Source organism: Bombyx mori, chromosome 7 (assembly GCF_030269925.1).
Source record: "Bombyx mori chromosome 7, ASM3026992v2".
Classification (NCBI taxonomy): domain Eukaryota; kingdom Metazoa; phylum Arthropoda; class Insecta; order Lepidoptera; family Bombycidae; genus Bombyx; species Bombyx mori.
This window is the reverse complement of record NC_085113.1, coordinates 2,745,561-2,765,885: the sequence shown is the minus strand read 5'-3', so window position 1 is coordinate 2,765,885 and position 20,325 is coordinate 2,745,561. Positions and strand designations below refer to the sequence as shown.

Here is a 20,325-nt window from a genome sequence, read left to right as displayed (position 1 = left end):
ACTCCAACATGTTATCCGTATAACATCGCGCTCCGTCCGAGCACTATAGACCTGGCATTGCTTAGGAACGTAACTCTGCGCTTACGTTCCATCGAAGCACTGTCAGAGCTCGACTCAGACCACCGACCTGTCCTTATGCAGCTCGGTCGCCCTCACAACCCAGTCACTGTTACGAGGACCATGGTGGATTGGAATAAGCTGGGCACGTGCCTAGCCGAAGCCGCTCCGCCAATCCTCCCTTACGGCCTGGATTCGAATCTATCCCCCGAGGACACCGTCGAATCCATAAACATCATTACCGATCACATCTCTTCCGCGATCATTAGATCTTCAAAAGAAGTCGATGTGGAGGACAGCTTCCACCGCATCAGACTATCCTCCGAACTTAGGAATCTCTTAAGAGTTAGGAACGCGGCAATCCGGGCCTACGATCGGCTTCCCACGCATTCAAACCGGATTCGGATGCGTCGTCTACAACGCGAAGTCCACTCCCGCCTAAGCGACGCGCGTAACGATAATTGGCATAGTTATTTAGAACAACTCGCGCCCTCCCACCAAGCATACTGGCGACTAGCTAGGACTCTCAAATCCGAAACTACCGCTACTATGCCTCCCCTCGTACGCCCTTCAGGCCAACCACCGGCATTCGATGACGATGACAAGGCTGAGCTGCTGGCCGATGCACTGCAAGAGCAGTGCACCACCAGCACTCAACACGCGGACCCCGAACACACCGAGTTAGTCGACAGGGAGGTCGAGCGCAGAGCTTCCCTGCCGCCCTCGGACGCGTTACCCCCCATTACCACTGACGAAGTTAGAGACGCGATCCACAATCTCCAACCTAGGAAGGCATCCGGCTCCGACGGCATTCGCAACCGCGCGCTAAAACTCTTGCCAGTCCAACTGATAGCAATGTTGGCTACCATTTTAAATGCCGCTATGACGCACTGCATCTTTCCCGCGGTGTGGAAAGAAGCGGACGTTATCGGTATACATAAGCCGGGCAAACCGACAAACGAAACATCTAGTTACCGTCCGATTAGTCTCCTCCCGACGATAGGAAAAATTTACGAACGGCTCCTTAGGAAACGCCTCTGGGATTTTGTTACCGCGAACAAAATTCTCATAGACGAACAGTTCGGATTCCGCTCTAAACACTCGTGCGTACAACAAGTGCACCGCCTCACGGAGCACATCCTGATAGGACTAAATAGGCGTAAACAAATCCCGACCGGCGCCCTCTTCTTCGACATCGCGAAGGCGTTCGACAAAGTCTGGCACAACGGTTTAATTTACAAACTGTACAACATGGGAGTGCCAGACAGACTTGTGCTCATCATACGAGACTTCTTGTCGAACCGTTCGTTTCGATATCGAGTAGAGGGAACTCGTTCTCGTCCCCGTCAACTGACTGCCGGAGTCCCGCAAGGCTCCGCACTCTCCCCGTTACTATTTAGTTTGTATATCAACGATATACCCCGGTCTCCGGAGACCCATCTAGCGCTCTTCGCCGATGACACGGCTATCTACTACTCGTGTAGGAAGATGTCGCTGCTCCATCGGCGACTCCAGATCGCAGTAGCCACCATGGGACAGTGGTTCCGGAAGTGGCGCATCGACATCAACCCCACGAAAAGCACAGCGGTGCTCTTCAAAAGGGGTCGCCCTCCGAATACCACTTCGAGCATCCCACTCCCTAATAGGCGCGCAAACACCTCCGCCGTTAGCCCCGTCACTCTCTTTGGCCAGCCCATACCGTGGGCCTCGCAGGTCAAATACCTAGGCGTCACCCTCGACAGAGGGATGACATTCCGTCCCCATATTAAAACGGTACGCGACCGTGCCGCCTTCATATTAGGACGTCTCTACCCTATGCTTTGCAAGCGAAGCAAACTGTCCCTCCGTAATAAGGTAACTCTCTACAAAACTTGCATACGCCCCGTTATGACGTATGCAAGCGTAGTGTTCGCTCACGCAGCCCGCACCAACTTGAAGCCCCTTCAGGTTATTCAATCCCGATTCTGCAGGATAGCCGTCGGAGCACCATGGTTCCTGAGGAACGTGGATCTCCACGATGACCTGGAGCTTGACTCTGTCAGTAAGTATCTACAGTCGGCATCGCTGCGCCATTTTGAGAAGGCGGCACGACATGAGAACCCTCTCATCGTAGCCGCTGGAAATTACATACCCGACCCAGTAGACCGAATGGTAAACCGTCGACGTCGCCCAAAGCACGTCATTACGGATCCTCCTGATCCATTAACGGTGCTCTTAGGCACCACAAGCACCGGTCACCGTCCTCGTCGAACCCGTCGCTTGCGACGAAGGGCTCGACGAGCGAACTAACCCATAGACACAGCCCACTGAGTTTCTCGCCGGATCTTCTCAGTGGGTCGCGTTTCCGATCCGGTGGTAGATTCTGCGAAGCACTGCTCTTGCTAGGGTCAGTGTTAGCAACTCTCCGGTTGAGCCCCGCGAGCTCACCTACAAACGTTAGGGTGAAGCTGAAATAGCCTCTCAAGGCTATCAGCATAGGTAGGGAAAAAAAAAAAAAAAAAAAAAAAGAGTAGAGAGACCCGTGGCATATTGGTCGAATTAATATAAAGTTTGTGTTCATGAGATGTTTTTTTTTTCAATGTCTTTGTAGACGAACATGCGGCCTATGTGATAGTAAATGATCACTGCTTGCGGTGAGTACTCAATTGGACTCAGCGACTTGGTTGTGCCCTGGAATTTCTGACGGTAAACACTTACCATCAGCTAGGCCGTATGCGCGCCTACAAAGTCAATAAAAAATAATCAAAACATATATTTTTTTTTTATTGATTGGATGGGTGGACGAGTTCACAGCCCACCTGATGTTAAGTGGTTACCGGAGCCCATGGACATCTACAACGTAAATGCCCCACCCACCTTGAGATATAAGTTCTAAGGTCTCAAGCATAGTTACAACGGCTGCCCCACCCTTCAAACCGAAACGCATTACTGCTTCACGGCAGAAATAGGCAGAGCGGTGGTACCTAACCGCGCGGACTCACAAGAGGTCCTACCACCAGTAAATATAACTATACTTGAGACCTTAGAATTTATATCTCAAGGTTGGTGGCGGATTTACGTTGTATATGTCTATGGGCTCCAGTAACCACTTAACAGTTAAAACTAGGTGCGCTGTGAGCTCGTCCAAGCATTTAAGCAATAAAAAAAAAAACTGATGATAAAGCAACCCGCTGTATATAGAAAGTTCGATGTAGAGCAAAGGACCGCCATTTATCATCAGGGAGATTAACAGTTGGTTACTGTTGCGCACTTGTTCTAGTTTGTAAACACTTCCGTGTTTTATTTATGCATAAATCTAAAGTTGGTTTGTTTAAATTTTTTTTTTATTGCCTTTGTAGTCAGACTAGTATACGGCCCACCTGATGGTAAGTGATCACCGTCGCTCATGGACGTCAGCAATGCCAGGGGCAGAGCCAAGCCGCTGCCTACCATAAAGTACTCTCCGCAAGCCTCGTTTGAAGAAGGACATGTCATAGCGCTCGGAAAACACCGTGGAGGGGAGTTCATTTCAAAGCCGGATGGTACGTGGCAAAAAAGATCTACGATCGTTTGGCCTAATAGATGGCCGATGCATTCGTATCGATTGATAATTCGTAATATACCGGGGTTCAAATCTCGCAAGTACCCTTTTTTTTTGAGTAAATGTACACATTAAAGGGAATCTTATTCAACATTTTTATATTTAAAATTTTAAATTTTTTATGAAGACCAACTTACTCAAATTTGTTATGATTTTTGAACAATGTTTTGATTTTTTTCCTTTGTTTTTATTGCCTCCGGAAGCAGACCAGCCTATGTCCCACCTGACGGTGGGTAGTCACCGCCGCTCATGGGCATCAGCAATGTTTTTTTATTATTTTATGATTGAGAGATTACTGGTGGCCCGGAGGTCTTTCCAGCTTCACCAGGACAGGTGGGATCAGCAATGTCTGGGGTTTGACAAAGCCACTACCTGCTGATGGCTAATAAAAGTTGTACACCATATTCTGTTTTCGCGATTCGGTAATAAAGGTAATAAGATAATAAAGGTAAGGTAAACTAAACTTACGAATTACTTAGTAAGAGTAATTTACATAACCTTAAAATATCGTTTTTGTGTAACTTGGTTAAGTGTATGATACAGTAAGCAGCCATTCTTATATTAATCTTACTCTGGAGCCCTAACCGCCTGAGTGCCTACGACACAAACCACCACTGATAGCAACCTATTTTTTGTAAAGTGGTTTTTAAAGTAATATTCTCATAAAGCCTTTTATACTTTATATTTTTAAATGTTATAAAACCCTTTTAAACAAAAATTTAAAACAATTTTTTATTATACACGCTCACATCAAATTTTATACGGATCCAAATTTACGTACAATACGCGCTACGATAGTCCAAATAAAAACAATTTATCAAAGGCTGATTTTGTCATAAAAAAAAAGATTATAATCATGTTGTCATTAAAATACACGGTCTAACGCTTTCATGAGACGTTGTGGGTCAAACAAGTTTTTATAAAAACGGATACAAAAAAATATGGGTTCATTAGGGTCGCAAAGTTGAAATAAGTGTGGCACCTTTCTGACTATAACAATGAACGTCAAGCAATTTTTTTATTCAATGAATTGGTATGTAGTGTTTTTTTTTTGAGCCCACTAAGTTTCTCGTCGGATCTTCTCAGTGGGTCGCGTTTCCGATCCGGTGGAAAATTCTGTGAAGCACGGCTCTTGCTAGGGCCAGTGTTAGCAACACTCCCAGTTTGAGAGCCGTGAGCTCACCTACTAAGTTCGGTGAATCTAGAATAACCCCTCGAGGTTAAAAAACACTATTTTTCTACTACCTTTTCTAGTAAAGGTAGTAGAAAAAAAAAGGGTTTTTAATTATATATCCGTTTGTAAAACCCGATTCTATGTGACCTTAATATGTGAAATACCCCTATTAGATACTGCGTTCCCCCATACTACATGGAGCTACTACGTTCATCCACAGTGCGCTCGCTTCCAAAGGTATTTTTTGCCACTTACTATCCATTTGGAATGAGCTCCCCTCCGCGGTGTTTCCCGAGCGCTATGACCTGTCCTTCTTCAAAAGTGGCTTGTGGAGAGTACTTAACGGCGACTCTGCCCCTGGCATTGCTGAAGTCCATGGGCGATGGTAACCACTCACCATCAAGTGGGCCGTATGCTGGTTTGCCTACAGGGGCAATTTAAAAATATATGAAACTTGGATAACACCTATACATACATATTATATTATAATTATATAGCTCGTCGATGATCCTATTCTATTGTGGTATCTTTGACCAAGAATATAGCATTCAATACAAAATTTTATTAATTAACTAACTAGAGTATAGATGAAACTTCGAAACAAAAGGCTAAGATCATTTTAAACGAAAAAACATGGTCTAGATTTCGTCGTTTAATATTTTAATTATCAATACAAATTGTTTTGTTTTTATTACATTAATCAACTTAACATACCTACCGTTTATTCTATTTACTGTTTGCCCAAATTCAATTTTAAGATATTTTTTTATTTAAATTTGGCTTTACCGTTACGCCCAAAATACTCTAAAGGACCCATCTGCAATAAATAATGTTTTTATTTTACCCTGAAATCATTCAATTTCGGTTTCCGTCGGCTTTTTTTTCCACCCCACTTTTTTGCGGAGGTTTTGACCTTGTAAATATTGGTGCTGTGTTATTATCCGCGGTTGCCTACGTCATTACAGTGTCAAAGTGTTTTTATTGATTTGATGTCGTGGGAATGTTGTTTTTTTATAGATTTTTTTATTTATTCATTATACTTTCCTCGTAATGATGACATTTTACTTTTTATTGGCGCGTCGAATCGTAAAGGTGGAATTTCGCATGGAAGTTAGTTTTTAAAGCTATTCTTAGACATAAAATAAGCGAGCGGGCCTTTTTATAAGATCGAAAAAAATTAACTTCTCGGTACGCTACACAAAAACAGTACATTCGCATATATATAAAACTATACGTAATTTGATTGTGTCATATTTTTAACAAGTGAATACAAGATGCCTTGAAACTTGAAATTGTGATTTTACTGGATCATAATAGAAACTTCTCCATTTCAAAATTGTTGATTGCCTCATGATATCCTGTCCTACAAGTCGTCAGCCTATCAAATTTTACTGGTGGTAGGGTATATTGTTAGTCTGTACCGGCAGGTTAGTACCCTGTCTATTTTATTTTTTTGTATTGCCCCTGTATGCAGACAATCATACGGCCTAATGGTGAGTGGTTACCGTCGCCTATAGACCTCAGCAATACCAGGGGCAGAGCCAAGCTGATGCCTACCGTTTCTACCGCAAGACAGTTATGAGTTTCGGTTTCAAGGGTGGAGCAGCCGTTGTACAGTAAAAACTGAGACTTAGAACTCATGTTTCAGGGTGGGTGGCAGCATATTTACGTTGTTGATGTCTATGGGCTCCGGTGCCCACTTAAAACCAGGTAGGCCGTGAGCTTGTCCACCCACCTAGCAAAAAAAAAGGAGTATCACCACGCATACTCTCAGAAAACCGAGTCCATATCTATAGGACAGAATTGTATTTCCGTCACGCATAGGTACCAACATAACCAAACAATGTTCTAACCATCCCATCTCACACACGAATCTCGTACAATAGTTAAACAAAGGAACAATATGCCTAATGGCGGGCCTCGGTGGGGCTCATTCAATAAACAATTACCAACTTGATAGAATAAATAGGGTAATCAGACCACTTCAGACGCGAGTGGGTTGGTAAAAGCTATGCGAACGAATAAAGCGCACGGTTCACGTAACTTACAAAACTTGGAACGAATGCGGTTATATATTTAATTTTTTTGTAAAATGAAAATTATGTTTGTTTGTTTGTTTGTTATTTGGCGATGCTAACCGTGGAGCGAAGACCGCATTTTCTCCTTACCCATTTGCTGTTCGGCTAGGAGGCTATTCCAGCTATGACCGGACGGGTAGGTGAGCTGACGGGCTCAACCTGAAAGTATATGCTAACACTAGGCTATTCTAACTATGACTGGTCAGGTAGGTGAGCTCAGGGGCTCAAGCTGAAAGAATTTGCTAACACCAGCCCTATCAAGAGCAATGCTTTGCTGAAGCTACCACCGGATCGGAATCGCGACCCATTGAGTAGATCGAGATCAGCGAGGAACTCAATGCATTCTGTCTATGGGTACATTGATTACATAGGTACTCTTTTTTGTGGGAGTTGTTTTTTTTTTTCGTTGTATGCAGACGAGCGTACAACCTACCTGATAGTGAGTGGTTACCGTCGCCCATGGACTTCAGCAATACCAGGGGCAGAGCGAATTCGCTGCCTACCATTGCTGCTATTACCAGCAATAGCTTCACAACTTGCTACCAAAAGTGTTTTTAATGTTGAACTATCGCACCCTCATCGACCGTACATACATTATCCCTCCGCAGTCGTAGTGCACGTTAACTGAATCACGTTGCCCGGGACACAACTTTTGTTGGCTTTATTCGGATGTTAATGTGTTAATTATCAGTTTGCATGCGTATTATCAGCTACTGAATGAGAGTGTCATGAATATTGTGATTTGTTTGCAAATTTCCCCTGATTGATACTTGTCGGCTGATTGGTTTTGACGTGTACTAAGTTGGGGACGAACATGATTGTTTACCATTTAATATAATTACATGTGTGTTATGTATGGTGATCAAACGCGTAATGATTAGTTTTAAACACACTTTTATATTAGTTTGGTATTAGCTTGGCTTTTACTGGTGGTGGGATCGTGAGGATTGTGAGTCCGCACGGGTAGGTACCACCACCGTGCCTATTTTTGTCGTGAAGCAGTAGCGTTTCGGTTTGAAGGGTGGGGCAGCCGTTGTAACTATACTGTGACCTTGGAACTCATATCTCGAAGCGGGTGGCGGCATTTACGTTGTAGATGTCTACGGGTAATCACTTAACACCAGGTGGGCTGTGAGCTCGTCCATCTATCTAGGCAATAAAAAAAATATTTTTGTTTTATGTAAAATAATGATTGATTGTCGACTCGAAACGACAATCGATCGACTTCAAAACGTTAGTTAACTTTGAAATTTGCACACGCGCCAAGACCGATGATAATACAATATGCAGTTTTATAACTTAGCTCTAATAGCTTTACCAGTTTCAACAGTATTAACTGTACGGCAATTAATTGATAGTTCGAATTACTATTTAAGAGCGTTTTTGTTTTTTTGGTATTTTTAAACCATATCTATTATTTCTGGTGGTAACGTGAATAGATACTGTCGATTTCAAAAGCAGTCATGCAATCAATCTTTTTTTTGGGAGATTACTGGTAGCACAGAGGCCTTTCCAGTTTTACCAAGGCAGGTGGGCGAGCAAGGGCTCAGCCAGGAGGAGTGGGATTTGCTAACAGCCACCCGAGCGCCTCCAAAGGAGACCTAACAACTCAAGAGTAGCTGCTTCGCGAATGAATCTATTAACGGATCGGAAGCGCAACCCGCTGAGTAGATCCAGTGCTAAACTCAGCGGGCTGATGTTTAGGTTAGGTTGGCATTCAATCGTGTGAGTGCTACTATTGCTAAAACTTCGATTTCATGTCTTAAGATCAGTTGCGAATTTCAAATTGTGAGTTCGTTCTGTACTGTTGTGTTAGAAGCTAATATTTTGGGACATGAAATCAAAAGTATCATTTTTACTGTTTAATGTAATATTATCGTAGGGCTCATACATTAGGGGTACCGTAATAAGGGCTGTGACAATTTAAACATAAAGAAAAAAAAATCGACCACAATGTAACTCAAAAGTTTTGATACAAAACAACCACATTTTACAAATTGGTCATGCTTTGGTTCAACTATGATTCCGATTAGGATCAACTTCATCTAAAACGTCAAGTACTCGTAGCATATACTTGATGCTAATTTAGACTCTGTTACTATAGTTCGTAAAGCCGAAATTGGTTTATATTATTTGTAACGTATATCGGTTAACCGTGTCAAAGATTAGTGTTCAAAAAGAGGGCAAGTTCACAGTTAATGACGCATCCTTTTTCACCCCACACGTACCGGTCACAAAAGAGAGAAAACGAAATAATAACAACAAAGGCAAGGCTTACAAATTTTTATGTTACTTTAAACTTTTTTATTATTTAATAGACTGTTAGTGCCGTGTGTGGATTGATAGTTTTTTTGAAAGTTTATTCATTAGAGGCAATAAAAAGGTAATGTCCCATTGTGATCGATCGATGAATTTTTCGAGATGATGTTGCGATTTTTTTACGATCGATTCACGATTTTTACGATAGTCGAAAGCTGACGTTTTAAACGTGAGAAACCTACCAGGTGTAGCAAAATATATTTGAGAAAATTAAAAGCAGATTTGCAAAAATCGAATTCCCTACACGATTTACCACACACTAAACAATGCCTGTTGAGTTGGGTAATCTATGTTATAGGTATAATCTGTGTCATTGCATTTTTCCCTCCATTACTGCTGCAAATTTTATACAAATTGTTTGTCTCTAAAAAGTTACGTTTAATAAATTCTATAAAACTATCCAAGTTATTATTTAAATACGACAAAGTGGGTGAACAAACATATTTTGGTCCTTATCGAACCGGATTTGCAACAAACTCGAGTGTATTCAAATTGACTTGACCTCGGCAATATGAGCAAAATCACAGAACTTATCAATATTCTGGAGGAAAAAGCGGATCTGATATTAAAATGCACGACAAACATTAAAAAATGTCCGAAGACACGTATGACGAAGGGGTACGTAGAAACGAGGTTGAATACCATCGAAGATTACTGGCAAATATTTAAAGAAACACACGACACTCTTGTGAAGTCCCTCACCAAAGAAAAAAGATCGGATATATTATATTTCAAAGAAAATGTGTATAGCAATATTGAAGAGTTATATATGGATACAACATCAGATTTAAAGGATACTTTGTCCAATTTCGTACAAACTGCAGGTACCCCCACACCAATTAAACAACAAGATTTGAATATAAAATTACCCCATATACAATTACCTACGTTTACTGGACATTATGATGATTGGCCGACCTACAACGACATATTTACTTCACTTGTTCATCACAATATCACATTATCTAAAGTTCAAAAATTACATTACTTAAAGGCAAGTGTTGCTGATGAAGCGGCTTCTCTACTCAAACACATATCGGTGACTGAAAGTGTTGGAGTTTGTATATTAAATGTAATGGCAGGCAACACTTGACACTTGATTAGATTTCGAATATTGGAATTATTTTAAATGTTTTAAAAAACAGATCATTGTATTCTCGTAAGAAAATGTCAGTAACTTCTCATCTAGACACGGCATGAAAAACATGTAATAGTTTTATAAAAAATATAAAGATAAAAATTGTATAATGGTTTAAAAGTGTTCAAGCAATCTGCAATATAATTATAATGAAACAGTTGTGTTTTTAAATAGCCCCTCATCACCTAAAGAACCCAATCCCTTCAAATTAACCGTCCAACAGGTTATGGGCCCAGAACAAATTTAAAAGGTAATATTTATTATACTTTGCTGTTTAAAAGACGACAATATTACCGTGGAAACCAAACTGTTTATATACGAATATTCATAGCAACCAAACATGGATTCAATAAAGATAAAACCTTTCACAAATAAGGATAATTATAAAGCTTGGAGAATGCTAATTAAATTATTGCTGGATACAAAGGGTATAAAAATAGACGGTAAAAATGAGGAAAAATTGGAAAATAAGGGGAAATTTATAATATTTAGTTATATTGAAGAAAAATATTTACATTATGTAATTAATTTGGAAACAATTATAGAAATTTTTGAAAAATTAGATTTTATGTATGATTATAATATACAAGGACAAGATATAAAACACGTAATGAATTTTTTCGAGATGCAATATTCAGGAAACATATTAGAAGATATAAATAAATTACAAAACATACAGTTTGAAATCACTAGTAAAGAGAACAAAATTTCAGAACAAACATTTATGCACAAAATTTTAAATTTATTACCGGAAAAATTTAATACTTTCAAATCAATTTGGAACAATATAGACGTAGAAAAGAAAAATTTAGACGAATTGACCCGAAGAATTAAAAATGAATTGGAATTCACCAAAGAAGACTCTATCATAGAATCCCGAGAAATTTTAAAAGGAAACGAAAAGAGATGTTTCATCTGCAACAAACCAGGGCACATAGCAAGATTCTGTAAAAATAAAAAATGCGACCTCTGCGGCAAGTCGGGACATAGTACGGATGAGTGCTATAGAAACAAAATATGTACCAGGTGTAGTAAGAAAGGGCATATAAAGCAATTTTGTAGAACATATAATTCGGTAAGTGGTAATTCAAAATTTATTAAAATAAATGCTATATTTGATTCTGGAGCATCGTCACATATGTTTTCAAGTAAAGAATTCATAAATTTTACAGAAGACATAGAAGTAGAAATTAAATGCGCAAATAAAGAAAATTTAGTTGCAACAGCGGTCGGATATATTAATACAGATTTCGGGAAATTCGAGAATGTTCTTTATGTACCAGGAATATCTAGAAACCTAATTTCAGTGAGCTGTTTAACAGACAATGGAGCCACTGCAATTTTCGAAAATGATAAAGTTACTATTAAAAAATTAGGAAAGGTTATTTTAACCGGAATTAAAAATAAAATTGGCTTATATGAAGTTCAGATAAGAGCTCAGTTTAAGAAAGAAGTGCATATAACTGAAAGCTGCGATTTATGGCACCGTCGTTTTGGTCACGCTGCTGGAGTACAACGTTTTTCAAAATTTTTAAAGGGGATGAAAATTAAGGGAGATTTTTCGGACAATTTTTGTGAGATTTGTGTTAGGGCTAAAATGTGTAGACATCCGTTTGGAAAAGAAAGGATAGCAGCGAAATCTCCTTTAGAGATTGTTCATACCGATCTTTGCGGCCCAATTGAATTACCCACTTGGGACAACCATTAATATTTTGTCACCTTTCTGGATGATTTTACTCATTTTTCCGCGGTTTACCTTTTATCGTCCAAAAATGATGTGTTTGATAAAATAAAACAATTTATATTTTTGGCGGAGAATCATTTTAGATTGAAAGTAAAAAAGATTAGGTGTGATAATGGGACTGAATATTCAAACAATAGTCTAATATCGTGGTGTCAAAATAAAGGAATAGTCCTGGACTTAACTATTCCATACACACCGCAATTGAACGGTAAAGCAGAGCGACTGAACCGTACTCTTATGGAGAAAACGAGAGCCTTGCTTTTGGATGGAGCTGTACCCAAATATCTCTGGGGAGAAGCATTACTAACAGCTAGCTTCTTATTAAACCGATGTCCAACAAAAGGAAAAAATAAAACTCCTGCGGAATTGTGGTTTGGAATAAAACCAGATGTTTCAAATATTCGAAGATTTGGCTCAACTACATATTTTAAAATAAATTCTGGACTAAAAAAGCTTGATGATCGTTGTAAAAAGGGTATTCTGGTTGGCTACGTAAGAAACGGTTATAAAATTTGGGTTGAAGATGAACAAAAAATTATACGAGCAAGGGATGTAAGAATTAATGAGGGAGAACAAGGAATTCTAGGTGGATACTTAGAAGATAATGAAGTAATTAATGGGCTTTGGGGTGATGAAAGGGAGAACACTAATAGAAATAACACAAATGAAAATAATCGTGCAGATGATGAAGTCAGAGAAGTTCGAGAAGGTGATTTTAGAGGAATTATTAGTAATGGAGTTAATGAAGTTCGAGAAGATGTTGTTATAAGGCAAAATAATAGAGGAAGAAATGAAAATCGAGTAGAAAGAGGAAGAATCATAAATATTGAAGAAACAGATATATTTAGTGAAACAAATGAAGATGAAACAATTGAAGGTGAAACAAATGACAGAGGAACAAATGCAAATGAAACAAATGAAAATGGAACAAATGATAGCCCATTAACAAATGAAAATCTGGTGGAGACTTTAAGAAGTAATGATGTTATGGATGAAAGAGAAGAATTTCTTGACAGTGAAAATACTGAGGGAATTAATGAACAAGTTTTAGAAAATACAAGAACTGGAAGACCGCAGCGGAACAGAAGACCACCAGACCAGAATTTATAAGGTAATATTTATTATAGTTTGCTGATTAAAACATCACCTACGCCTACAACATCACCATGGAAACGAAACTGTTTGTAAAAATTTTTCTTAGCAACCAATATGTAATGAATTTAATGAAAATAAAACCATTCAAAACAGAAAATTATTATAAGAGCATGAGATAAGGTAATGAAAGGGAGAACACTAACATAAGTAACGAATAAAGATAATCGTGAAGACGAAGTTGACGAAGTTCGAGCAGGTGCTAGAGGAAGATATGGAGTTAATGAAGTTCGAGAAGGTGAAATAGGAAGAAATGGAGAATTAGTGGAGTTCGAGAAGGTGATATTAGAGGAAATAATAGTAATGGAGTGTAATAAAGTAGAAATGGCGTATAGTTCGAGATGTTGTTAAAAGGCGAAATATAGAGAAACAAATGAAAGTGGAACAAATGATTTCAGATTAACAAATGAAAATCTGATCATGGAAAACTTTGAGACTTTAAGTGTATTCATTTTAAAAAAAGTGAACTTGTGTTTCGGGAGAAATGGGTTAGTTTATAAGATTGATAGGGAAATTTAAATGCTATATACAACAAGAGGTATAACTAAAAAGAGACAAGGATAATTCATAAAGTAAGGGGGTGTTTTCAATGAATTCAAAATTAAGGGGGTGCTCTTTTTCAACAGAGACAAACAATTAAGGGGGTGATCATAAAAATATAATTGTTTATTAATTATACTATAAATAAAATAGATAGTCTAGCCGTGGAAAAACTACACATTATTGATACAAAAATATTTACAGTCGTTTTTTAATATCCTTTTGTGTCTCTTTTATAGTTTTGTTTTATTGTTGTTTTTTTTTTGTTATAATAGATGTTAGGAATTTTACTTTATTATTTTGGTTTTAGTTTTTATATTAAAATGATTGAATGGTTATTATGTAAAAAAAAGTGAGAAAATTTAATAAGTGAAAGATATTAAGATAATGAAAGGTTATGGTAATGAAAAGTTATGTATGTGTTATGTGAGTTCGAGTGTTGAATAAAGCTATCTGAGGTTATTTGTTATGTTATGTTGTCGTTTGTGAGTGGAGATAAAGGAGTTGAAAGGTTAAAAGAGTCGAGTAGGAGTTAAAGGTAAAAGAGTCGAGTAGGAATTAAAGGTAAAAGATTCGAGTAGGAGTTAAAGGTAAAAGATTCGAGAAGGAGTTAAAGGTTAGAGTCGAGAAGGAGTTAAAGGTTAGAGTCGAGAAGGAGTTAAAGGTTAGAGTCGAGAAGGAGTTAAAGGTTAGAGTCGAGAAGGAGTTAAAGGTTAGAGTCTAGAAGGAGTTTAAGGTTAGAGTCGAGAAGGAGTTTAAGGTTAGAGTCGAGAAGGAGTTTAAGGTTAGAGTCGAGAAGGAGTTTAAGGTTATTAAAGAGGTTGAGAAGGCGTTTAAGGTTATTAAAGAGGTTGAGAAGGCGTTTAAGGTTATTAAAGAGGTTGAGAAGGCGTTAAGTTTTAAATAAACTTGAAGAGTTTATGTAGGGAGTCGAGAAGGAGTTAAAGACTATTATAGTCAATGTTTTATATAATGAGTCAAGAGGGAAGTTAAGGTTGAATGGTTGTGTGGTTGAATGAAAGTACATTTTTGATCGAATTGGAGTTGGAGAAGTAAGAAAGGATTAAAGGTAGCGACATTAAAGATAGTATTAAGTTTGAAAGGTTGAATGAATAGTTGTTGTTGAATTGAGGGATTAAGTAGAAGTAACGGAATGTAAGTGTTTGTGAGGTTTTAAGGTATGTATGGAAAGTAATTCATTTATGAAGGTCAGGTTAGCGTTATTCTTTTTTGGTATTAAATTATAGACGGAGAAAAATGTGTGCAAGTGTTGAGGGGGTGTGTTGGAGTTTGTATATTAAATGTAATGGCAGGCAACACTTGACACTTGATTAGATTTCGAATATTGGAATTATTTTAAATGTTTTAAAAAACAGATCATTGTATTCTCGTAAGAAAATGTCAGTAACTTCTCATCTAGACACGGCATGAAAAACATGTAATAGTTTTATAAAAAATATAAAGATAAAAATTGTATAATGGTGTAAAAGTGTTAAAGCTATCTGCAATATAATTATAATGAAGCAGTTGTGTTTTTAAATAGCCCCTCATCAACCTAAAGAACCCAATCCTCAAATTTAACCGTCCAACAGAAAGCAATTATGAACAGGCATGGGACATTTTAAAACAGAGATATGGTAATAAGAAACTTATTGTTAATTCACTTTTAAGAAGATTGTTTCAACAACCAAAAATAAACACACCTAATGCCATTCAACTAAAAAGATTATTAGATACCACAACTGAATGCCTGAGCAGCCTACAAAACCTTAACTTACCTGTTGAGTCATGGGATTTAATTATCATCTACATAATTGTGCAACGACTGGATCCTGAAACACATAAAGCATGGGAAGAGTATAGTTTCCATAGAAATAGTGAAGACCTACCTACTTGGCAAGAAATGAAAAACTTTCTAGATTGTAAATTTAGAACAATGGAATTAGTAACATACACACCTCAAACAAAAGAATTGAAATCTTATAAACAAAAAACATTCCAAATTTCCACAACAGAAAAGATCTGTATTAAATGTAAAGAAAATCATACCCTTTGTCATTGTGAAGAATTTATTAAACTGTTACCAGATGAACGAATTGGTTTTGTGAAGAACAAGAATTTATGCTATAATTGCTTACTACCAGGACACCCAGTGTTTAAATGTCGACTCAGAATATCATGCAGAATCTGTGGTAAGCGACACCATTCGTTACTACACAAAACAATCAATGGATTAGAGACAAACTATAAACAAGTTGAAGACACAAACATTCAACCAGGCCCTATAGAGGATAATGATGCAGACGTTGCTATACTGTCGCATATGGCGACAAAGAGGTCCACAGCATTGCTGGCCACAGCATTGATAACTGTTAAGAATAGTACAGGACATTATACAGTATTGCGCGCCTTAATAGATCAAGGGTCACAGGCTAATTTTATTAGTGAAAGAGCAGCACAACTTTTGAAAGTCAAAGGAACACCCACTAAGGGGACAATCACGGGAGTTGGATCTACACAAACGGAAGTAAATCTGGCAGTCCAGCTTGAAATATTATCTAGATACAAATGCAATTTCAAGCTCAACGTAGAAGCATATGTGATGCCTTCACGTTTAACAACATACTTACCGTCCACAACTATTGCCGACTCCACACTCACCTGGTCACATTTGAAAGGTCTCAAGCTGGCAGATCCCACCTTTAATCAACCAGGGAGAGTTGATATGCTTCTAGGTGTAGAAGTATATGCAGCCATTCTGAAAAATGAAGTTATTCGAGGTCCTCCTGGCTCACCATGCGCACAACATACAAGTTTTGGATGGATTCTCTTTGGAAAGATACACAATGACATTGAAGAAAGGAAAATAACAGTTATGCACCACCACATGGATTTTGATGAACTGTTACACACACTATGGGAGTTAGACTGTGATAATCAAAGAAAACTTACACAAGAAGAGGAACTCTGTGAGAACATTTATTATGAAAATGTTAGGAGAGACAATGAAGGAAGATACATTGTGAAATTACCTTTTAAATCAGATGTCATACTAAGTACAGAAGGTAATACCAGGGATATAGCACTAAGAAGATTAACACAACTAGAGAGAAGATTACAGAGAGACATGAAGTTAAGGACAGAATACACTAAAGTGATGCAAGAATATATTGAATTGAATCATATGGAAGAAGTACCAGAAGAAGAATTAGGGAAACCCTCTGTCTACCTTCCTCATCATGCAGTTGTAAAAGATACAAGTGAGACTACCAAAGTAAGAACTGTGTTCAATGCCTCCTCAATGGGATCTAATAATGTTTCCATTAATGATGAGTTACTAGTTGGCCCACAATTGCAAGAAGACATGAGATCATTGGTTATGAGATGGAGACTAAAACGAGTTTGTTTCATAGCAGATATTGAGAAAATGTATCGGCAGATATTGGTTACCAAACAGGATGCAGATTACCAACGAATCTTGTGGAGAATTGATCCAAATCTTAAAGTCAAAGATTACAGATTGCTTCGGGTAACATTTGGAACTGCTTCGGCTCCGTTCCTTGCTGTAAGAACTCTACAACAAGTTGCAGAAGATGAAGGCAAAGATTTCCCTGAAGCAACTCAAATAATTAAGGAAGACTTCTGGATGGATGACTTATTATCTGGTAACGATACAGTAAGTGAAGCCATTGAATCAGCAAGAAATGTTAGTGACATTTTGAATCGTGGCGGTTTCAAATTACAAAAATGGTCTTCTAACAGTATTGAATTTATGAAAAATATTTCACCTACAGAAAGAAGTACATTGATAAATGTGGATATGAACCTGGGAGGAACTGTTAGAACATTGGGGTTATCATGGAATATAGGAGATGATGTGCTACAGTATAATCTTAATTTGCCAGAAGTGCCACTTACCATCACTAAGAGAAGTATACTTGCTGAGATACAACGCTTATTTGATCCACTTGGTTGGATAGCACCTGCCTTGTTACCTGGAAAACTAATAATACAAAGACTATGGTTGAAAAGACTTACCTGGGATGAAGAAGTGGACTCTGAAACTAAAAGAGATTGGTTAGAGATGAGAAACAACTTAAATTATTTAAAGGAAATTAAAATACCACGCTGGTTACTTATTACTAGTGGTGTCATAGAAGATGTGTCAATACATGGATTTTGTGATGCATCAACAATTGCATATGGAGCAGTTGCTTACCTGAGAGTCAAAACTTACAATAATGAATATAAAACTATGCTGATAGCAGCGAAGACTAGAGTCGCACCTGTTAAACCAGTCTCACTGCCCCGTTTGGAACTGTGCGGTGCGGTGTTATTATCAAAGCTCTTGAAACACATCAGTCGTGCTACACGGATACCAAGGAAACAAATCTTTGCTTGGACAGATTCTACCATAGTACTATCATGGCTTACTGGAGACCCGACGAGATGGCAAACATTTGTGAGAAATCGTGTAGTAACAGTGCTTGACAATATTGGAAATGCATGGTATCATGTACAGTCTCAAGACAACCCTGCAGACATAGCATCAAGAGGAATGCTTCTTTCAGATCTCAAAGAATTTAGTTTATGGTGGAACGGCCCTAAATGGCTCACCCATGAAGAAATATTGATGTCTCGTGGAGATAATATTTCTACTGACCTAGAGTTGAGAAGAACAATTATCAATACAAACATAAAAATAGACAATAATCATAATGAAGGAAATTATATACACAATCAATTTGAAAACTTTAACAACTTGATGGAACTACAAAGAACTATTGTGTACTGCAAAAAATTCTTGAATTTTAAACGAAGTAGCGATAACATTAGTACAAAGTGCTTCAGCCCACTGGAGTTAACAGAGGCTCTTGAAACATGTGTGCGGTTAGCACAACATAATGATTTTGAACATGAAATCCACGATTTGCTACAAGGGACTGGAGTAAGTAATAGAAGTGTACTGAAGAATCTCAATCCTTATCTAGACAAGAAAGGTCTTCTCAGAGTAGGCGGTCGATTACGAAATGCGGAAATGGAAAATGACGCTAAATATCCTATGATCATAAGTCATAAGAACCCCATTGCAACATTGATAGTTAGTGATGCACACTTGAAGACACTTCATGGAGGACTCCAACTCACAATGAATTTTGTTAGATCAAGATTCTGGATCATCAGAGTAAAATCATTAATATCAGCTACAATACATAAATGTTTAATATGTGCAAAGCAGAAGGCTAAGGTCCGACACCAACTCATGGGAGACTTACCTGCAGCACGAGTAACACCCACTCGTCCATTCCTACACTCAGGAGTAGATTTTGCAGGCCCACTACAGATTCTGGTTTCCAGAGGAAGAGGCATGAAATGCACTAAGGGATACATATGTATATTTATATGCATGTCAACTAAAGCAATCCACTTGGAACTGGTTGGAGATTTAAGCACCGAGTCATTTTTAGGATGTTTTAGAAGATTTGTTGCCAGAAGAGGTCGATGCTCCCACATTTGGAGTGATCAAGGTACAAACTTTGTAGGAGCCAGTAAAGAATTAGCTAAAATGTGGCAAGAAGCAAAATTAAGTATACCTGAAGATTTAATAAACATTTTAGCTGAAGATGGAACCCATTGGCACTTTAACCCACCTTATAGCCCAAATTTTGGAGGTTTATGGGAAGCTGGGGTGAAATCTATAAAATATCACTTAAGAAGAATTCTTGATAGAACACTTACCTTTGAAGAGATGTCCACCACACTGTGCCAGATTGAAGCCTGCTTAAACTCACGGCCACTATGTCCAATAGATCATAATGATATTGACAATTTAAATGTACTTACTCCTGGACACTTCCTCATTGGAGAAGCTCCAATCAATATACCTGAACCAGATCTTAGCCAAGTGAATGTAAACAGACTGTCTAGATGGCAACATACTCAGAGGATACTTCAAAACTTTTGGCATAAATGGAAGACGGAATATCTCACACGTTTACAACAAAGACCTAAATGGTTAACTATAAAGGAGGAATTTAAAATTGGAGAAGTGGTTCTGATTAAGGAAGATCACCTTCCTCCAGGCAAATGGGCCTTAGGTCGCATAGTTGAAAAATATCCTGGCTCTGATAACATCTGTAGAGTTTACAGCTTAAAATGTTGTGGTAAATTGATTAAGAGATCCATTAGTAGACTGTGTAAATTGCCAATTAATGAATAACTTTCATTTAACTTAAAATTTGGTTACTTTATAAACTTTATTGTTTTGTTTTTTACTAAATTAATTTTAAGTGAATCTATAAATATATTTAATACAAATAGTTAACAATTAATTGGCAATAATGGTTAAAGGATTGGTAAAGAAGGATGTTTAAAAAATAGATATTTATTCATGTAAAGTTAATGATACATTAAGAATGACCTAATGTTCATAAAATTCACCTATTTATTATAGGTTGTTTTGTACTTTCTGATATGTATTTTAAAATCTGATTTATGTTTGATATTGTAAATTCTAGTAATTTGTTTGGTTAAACTCTTGGA

General features: G+C 37.9%; 1 protein-coding gene across 1 annotated transcript; it reads left to right on the top strand.

Annotated features, from left to right (window-relative positions):
* Positions 1 to 16,105: 16,105 nt before the first annotated feature.
* On the top strand, positions 16,106 to 20,002 carry LOC119628721 (uncharacterized). Its single transcript, XM_038012042.2, has one exon. It carries the CDS (start codon positions 16,106 to 16,108, stop codon positions 20,000 to 20,002), a length of 3,897 nt encoding a protein of 1,298 aa, XP_037867970.2.
* Positions 20,003 to 20,325: the final 323 nt, after the last annotated feature.